Source organism: Dendroctonus ponderosae, unplaced genomic scaffold (assembly GCF_020466585.1).
Source record: "Dendroctonus ponderosae isolate FM_Combo_2020 unplaced genomic scaffold, Dpon_F_20191213v2 Dpon_F_20191213_10, whole genome shotgun sequence".
NCBI classification, from domain to species: domain Eukaryota; kingdom Metazoa; phylum Arthropoda; class Insecta; order Coleoptera; family Curculionidae; genus Dendroctonus; species Dendroctonus ponderosae.
Genome location: NW_026017111.1, coordinates 2679770 through 2686828, shown reverse-complemented (window position 1 = coordinate 2686828; position 7059 = coordinate 2679770). Strand labels below are relative to the sequence as shown.

Sequence of the window (7059 nt, the reverse complement as noted above, 5' to 3'; positions counted from 1 at the left end):
GTTCCTTTTTCCAATAGAAAAACATACGAGACGTTTGTCTAGTATGGAGGACTTTTGAACTACGAATTTTTGAATAAATCGTGCCGCGAAAGCAAGAGTCGCCCTTAAACTCAAAGGAAAAACTCCAAATTTTGAGTTTCAGTTTAGTTTGCAAGTAATCCGTTTAAGAAACTTTTTTGCTCTATTGGAAACTATTCAAAATGTTTTCGTAGCTTAAAAAGCATCTGAGGTACGAACGTTTGAAAAAAAGTCTGTAGAAGCCAAAAATCGCCATAAACATAAGGCAAAATTTCGGAAAATGTCGCATAGAATTCGACGTATTATAAGCAATATTTTCATAAAATACGTTCTTTTTCTCTATTGAAAAATATGCAGCACGTTTTTATACTTTGGATGATTTTTCAGCTACTAGTTTTTAAACACAGCGTGTTGCAAAGACAAAAGTCGCCTTTAAACTCAAAGGAAAAACTCTAAATTTTGACTTTCAGTTTAGTTTATAAGTTTTTCCTTAAACGAACTTTTTTGCTCTATTGAAAACTATACACCACGTTTTCCTAGGTTAGAGAGCTTCTGAGCTATGAATTTTTGAAAAAAAAACATCTGTAGAAGGGAAAAATCGCCCTTAACCTAAAAATTAGGCAAAATCTCGAAAAGTCTGGAATCTAATTTGGCTTTCAGTTGTCTGATTAAGAAAAACGCTCATTTTCTTTATAGAAAAAAATACATGGCGATTGTCTAGTTTGGAGGATTTTTGAGCTGCGAATTTCTAAGCAAAGCGTGTAGCAAACGCAAAAGTCGCCTTAAAATCAAAGGAAAAACTCGAAAATTTCAAGGAGCGTTTACGTGGTCAGTTTCCCAGTAAAGAAACTCTTTTTCTCTATTGACAAGTATACAGGGCCTTTTCTTAACTTGGAGAGCTTCAGAACTGTAAATTTTTGAAGAAAGCGGGTGTAAAAGACGAAAATCGCTCTTAAAAATAAGGGAAACTCTCGTAAAATTTCAAATTGACTTTGACTTGAAATGTTCTCCTAATAAAGTTTTTTTTTCACTATAGAAAAGTATACAAGGCGAACGAAGATTTTTTATTAACGAATTTTTAAACACAGCGTGGCCGGAGAGCAAAAGTCGCCTTTAAACTCAAAGTAAAAAAACTGAAAAATTTGAGTTTGCGTTTAGCATGCCAGTTTCCCGTGAAAGAAAAATTTTCTCTCTATTCAAAAGTATTTAGAGCGTTTCCTTCGCTTGAATGGGTGCGGGGAAGGCAAAATCACCCCTAAAAATAAAGGAAAATCTCGGAAAATCTGGACTTGAGCTTGGTTTGCAATTGGCTCCGAATAAAAAACATCTTCTCCTCCATCGAAAAGTGAGCGTTTTTCTAGTTTGCAGGATTTTTGAGCAAAGCGAGTCTAAAAGAGAAAACTGGCCCTAAACTAACTCAAACTAGGCAAACTCTTCTAGAACTGTTAGATGTAGAAATTCACCTTCAAATGGCATGTACAGGTCCCAGCCAGTTTGGGTCCAGGATTTCCAGTCTTTGGCGAAGCAGGAACGCGCTGCTGATGGTTGTGGTGAACATGGCCAGTCTGCAGATGCGAATTGCCCAACGCCATCACATGATGAGGCGAAGATTTCGGCACACAGTGAGGATGATGATGATCAGTCTTTGGAGATTCAGGTCGGTCGGCGCACTGGAACATTCTCCCATTAGAACCATGCAGTCTGGAATATTCCAAAGGGCCTACTTCACGACAACACGTGCAAGTATGGGCATGCGACAGCAGCCCATGATCGCTGGCTTCACTCGATTGATAGTGATGTTCCATGTTGGGAGGGTCCTGAGGAGGCGAAGACATGCTAATGAAGACAACTTGAGCTACATTCCTTTCTACTCGAAGGAGACGACGGCTTCAATCTGGAAGTTTTCGCGAGATATAAGAGATTTTAGGGAAATTTTAGCCTGCCAAACCTTTCTAAGTTAGTTAAAGGCAACGGAGTACAGGGTCTAGTCGCCCATTCATCGAATAAATCAGATAAAAGGTACGAAAATGGGCAATTATAAGTGCAGGTAGCACGATGCCAGACAATACAGGGCCAGTGGCAAGCGGTTTTCTTCAAATATCGGCCCGGTTCTTCATCTTCAGTTGCTTTGGTCATTGATGTTTTTGACACGGTTTTATTTACGGTATGGATTACTGGAATGTGGGCGTTTAAGAAAAACCGGTCGACTGTCGATGGCCATTACCAGATTCCCACGTTCTTCGTGCTGCTAAACTAGTTGCCCGCAACCAAATAGACCAAAGCGCCCATAATGTGAGTTACAACTTCCCGGCTGATGCGTGTAGCTCACATTCGAATTATATTGCGCGAAACAAGTTGCTACCGGTTTTTGCATTATCGTTTATCAGGATTTCCCGTGGATTATGAGCAGGAAATCTGCTGTTGTCTTTTATTACACATTGTGTGAACCTGCAGGCGGCCGGAGGTGGTTTAGATGGTTTATTCATGAATCAATTAGACATTCAATCTTCGGATACAAGGCAGCTTGCCAACCTTTGCAGAATATTGGTGCAAAAAACATTTTTTTGGCAATAAATTTTCCAGATAAAGAAAGACGGATTGATGAATAAAGACCCTTAAGAACGGTGGCCCGCAAAAAAAATCAACCGCCGCTCGTATAGGTGTTGCATAGTAGGCCTGATTACTGAAAGAAGGTGGCAGCGGGGCAGGCCTATAAGCAAACTTTCGGGGGTTATAAACGAATGTTTTTGCAAACGTTCAGTTAGCTGCAGGGGAAATTTTTGATGAAACTGAAACCGTTTTTTGTCCTGAATTGACACTATATGCGCCTTTTTACTGCAGGATTTCGGCCTAATTCAACAAAAAGGATGAAAAAAGAATAACGAAAATTTGCCAAAATCTGCCTTAGTGGGCAGTTTAGGGGGAAAATACCAGAAGCGTTCTTATAGGGTTTCACCCTCTATTCCTTTATGTAGGGCTGGGCCAGGATTTGCTGCTTGATCGATTTTGCTTCAGGCGATTTTTTGTGATTTTTATGGTTTGAATGGTTTGATTTAAAACAAAATTCTGGGAGAATCTCAATCGGGTTTTGGGCATTGCCAAGCAAATTGATGAACCATTGGCTGACGCCACTCGCGTAGTTAGTAGGCAAGGTGTGGGGCTCTTAAGGAGCCGAATCATAACTCCATATTTGGCGAAAACTCTCCCGTCAGCCTCTTTAGCTCAGTGGTAGAGCACTGGTCTCGTAAACCAGGGGTCGTGAGTTCAATCCTCACAGGAGGCACAAGAAGTTTTTGCCATTTTATTGACGAAATGAAGAATGTTATCGAGAAGATCGTTTTAACATTCCCCATTCTACCTTGTTTATTACTAGTCCCATGTGGTTCTTTACACTATCTGGAGTTTTCTAGAAGATTTCTTAAGAACAACAGTTTCTTTTTTGGAGGACTGGAACACTGTTTAGCTCTTCACTTGGATGCAAAGTTTCGAATTAAATGGCATTTATCAGTATCCGAATAGAACAGATTGAAGGCGTCTAAATATGTAATCTGGTATGTTAATTTACGGTTTTAACGGTCATTTCAGCAAAGAAATTGATAAATATACGATGGTGGTACCAAGAACAGTTAGACCATGGCATTTAATGGGCGCAATTAGGCCTGAAATTGCCTCAGAAACTCGTGACCGTCATCTGCAGCATGTAGCTCGAAAAGTTTGGATTAAATTACGATTCACATTGATATTGATTGCTTAAAACAGCAGGTTTTCATGCTTGCAACACCCACAATGCTAAAGATTTTATGTAATTCTTCGCTGGTTCTTGGTGCAACGATTTCATGAGTGCAGGCCTAGATAATAGAAGTAAACTCTCGAATATAAAGTGTGCATAGAAAATTGGGCATTTGTTCCGCAAAAACAACTTTGTGTTGTTTTATCCAGCTGCGACTTTTGATATTTTGCTGTTTGGGTATTGAAGATTTGAAGAAAATGTGCCTAACGGTGAGCGTCTAATTAAAAACCGCTGGAAACTTTGGGAATGTTTTTAGATCGGGTTAATTTGAAATGTTCCTGCCAAAATGACTTCCGATCTTGCGAGGTTTCTGAGCAAATAATTTTTGAAGAAAACGCACCATAAAGGCCAAGGCCTGCTTCCAAAATTCTCTTGGAAATTTTTTCAATCAAGTTTGTTTCAATTTCGCCCAAAGTAAAACTCAATTTTGCTATTGAACTGTGCCAAGTCCGTTTTTCTATCTTCCATGTTTTCTGTGCGAGAATTATTGAAGAAAATGTGCCTTTTAAAGGCAAACGTTTGCTCTGAAACTGCTGAAAACTGTTGGAATTTTGTAGATCGTCATCATTTGCAATTTTTCAATCATTTAATGTGAGTTTTCTGAGTAAAAAATATGAACAAAATGTGCCTTTTAAAGGCAAAARTCTGCTTTAAAACTGTTGGAATTTTTTGGATCGTGATAATCTGYGATTTTTTAGTMAAAAAGATTCAATTTCWAAGCGCGGTTTTCCATCTTSCGGAGTTTCTGAGTGAAKGRTTTTTGAAGAAAACTCTTTATATGGGCGATATTCTGCTTTAAAACTGTTGAAAACTCTTGCGAGTTTTTTTAGATCGGCTGGATTTGCAATTTTTGAATCAAAGACTATTTTTGTGTGGTTTGGAACCATGTGGGTTTTATGCGTAAAAAATGAAGAAAATGTGTCTTTTAAAGGCACAAATCTGCTTTAAAACCGTTTAAGACTGTTGGAATTTTTTGGATCGTGATAATCTGCGATTTTTTAGGCAAAAAGATTCAWTTTCTAAGMGCGGTTTTCCATCTYGCGGAGTTTCTGAGTGAAGGATTTTTGACGAAAACTCTTTACATGGGCGATAGTCTGCTTTAAAACTGTTGAAAACTCTTGCAAKTTTTTTTAGAKCGACTSAATTAAMMATTTTTSAATCAAAARGACTCTATTTTTCAGTAGAACCATGTGKTTTGGAACCATGTGRGTTTTATGSGTAAAAAAATGAAGAAAAKSTGYYTTTTAAAGRCAAAAATCTGCTTTMGAASCGTTTAAAACTGTTGGAKTTTTTTGGATCGTGATAATCTGMGATTTTTTAGTCAAAAAKGTTCAATTTCTAAGCGCGRTTTTCCATCTCCATTTSCATSSAGTTWCTGAGTGAAGGATTTTTGAYGAAAACTCTTTATATGGGCGCTAGTCTGCTTTAAAACTGTTGAAAACTATTGCAAGTTTTTGTCGATTGAATTTGCAATTTTTGAATCAAAAAGATGTTTGTGTGTTTTGGAACTATGTAGGTTTTATGCGGAAAAAAGGGGAGAAAATGTGCCTTTTAAAGGCAAAAATCTGGTTTAAAACTGTTGGAATTTTTTGGATCGTGATAATCTGCGAATTTTTAGTCAAAAGATTTAATTTCTAAGAGCGGTTTTCCATCTTGCGGAGTTTCTGAGTGAAGGTTTTTTTTTAAAGATGTGGGCGATAGTCTGCTTTAAAACCGTTGAAAACTCTTGCAAATTTTTTAGATCAACTGAATTTGCAATTTTTGAATCAAAAAGACTGAATTTTTCTATTGGACAAAGTCAAATGCGTTTGAAACGTTGTGGGTTTTATGGGTAAAAAAATTAAAAAATGTGCTTTTTAAAAGCCAAAATCTGCTTTAAAACCGTTTAAAGCTGTTGGAATGTTTTGGATTGTGATAATCTGCGATTTTTTAGTAAAAAAGATTCAATTTCTAAGCGCCTTTAAACTTTCTAAACGGTTTTTACTACCTTGCGTGGTTTTTGAGTAAAGAATTCGTGAAGGAAACGTGAATTAAAGGTGAAATGCCTGCCTTAAAACTGCAAAAAACTGTTGCTTATTTTCCGATGCAGTTGATTAGCAAATTTCCAGCAAAAATTACTCAATTTTTCTATTGACCAGTGGTTGTGCTTTTGCTATTCTGTGAAGCTTCTCAGTAGCGAGTGTTTGAATAAAACACCCTTTGAAGGCGAAAGTACTTTCTAAAACTGCTGGAAACTCTTGGAATTTTTTTCACCGAGTTAGATAACAAATTTTCAATAAAAACTCTACTTCTCTATAGAAGGGAGTCAAAATCCTTAGCTACCTTGCGGGGTTTCTGAGTAAGCAAGTAAAAATAAGCGTATTTTGAAAGCAAAGAAGGGCTTTACCCTGCTGTTACAAGGTTTTCGATTACACCAGTTTCTAATGTTCCAGTGAAAAACACTTCATGTTCTTATATTGTCTTGTGCGACGTCTGAGCTATAAATTTTTGCAGAAAAGTGCCTTGCGTGAAAGCAAACGTCTGCGTTAAAGCTGGTGAAAATGCTGCCATTTGAGATTCGTTGTGCAACTTTCCTTTAAAAAAGAATCCGTTCTCCATCAACGAATGCAGGTTCAGAGTCCTCTGCACATTTTTAAGAGAATTTTTCGCTTAACTTTACATTTTAGAGGCCAAGTTACGAATCCCCTGAAACACGCCTTGCCCCAGACGAAACGTTATCAATTACCTAAAAGTGCGTGCATTCCTTCAAAGGTCACCTCATTGGGTGTCCGCACTATCACCACTAGACAAGGTTCATTCACACGAACACACCACATCCGCACTGCACTAAATACGGCCAAAACAGTACCACACTTGCACAAGAAGAACCACTGGTGTCCGTTAGGATGCACAAAACGGTAAAAATCCCTCGCTAGCCCTTTTGGCTTGTTGTTTTATCGTCCAACTACCCAGCAAAAGGTGTTAGCTAGGTAGATTCACACTGGTTTCGATCGTTCACACACGAAGAGATCATAGAACAGGACGTATCCGGAATGGTCCATCCACGACCATTCGCCACCACTTGTCTTTGTCTAGCGGTCTTTCGATGGGTGCCGGTACCGGCTTGTGAAGAACCTTGATGGAGTGGAATGCCACCCCTCTACTTCGGAACGGTCGTTTCGTTTTGCTAAAGTACCATGGTGGCTGGGAATGGACTGATTGCATTACCTGCGGTACTGCTTAATGAGTTTTTCAACTAACACAAGAAACAC

At 38.3% G+C, this 7059-nt stretch overlaps 1 protein-coding gene and 1 non-coding gene across 3 annotated transcripts in view; one reads left to right on the top strand and one right to left on the bottom strand.

Annotated features, from left to right (window-relative positions):
• The window catches only part of LOC125502786, an 8333-nt gene extending 1361 nt beyond the window's left edge, over window positions 1-6972 (bottom strand). Inside the window, exons 1-3 of one of the 2 annotated variants that reach the window (XM_048662057.1) lie at window positions 6534-6972; window positions 1743-1912; window positions 1482-1688 (exon numbers count right to left, since the gene is read on the bottom strand). In XM_048662057.1, coding sequence (XP_048518014.1) covers window positions 1482-1688; window positions 1743-1853 — 318 coding nt within the window. In that variant the 5' untranslated portion in view covers window positions 1854-1912; window positions 6534-6972. Of the gene's footprint in view, window positions 1-1481; window positions 1689-1742; window positions 1913-1966; window positions 4177-6533 lie in introns of those variants that run through there. The other variant, XM_048662058.1, reaches the window with a different exon arrangement.
• Window positions 3230-3301, top strand: Trnat-cgu. Its single transcript has one exon. It is a non-coding gene; the product is annotated as a tRNA-Thr (tRNA).
• Window positions 6973-7059: the final 87 nt, after the last annotated feature.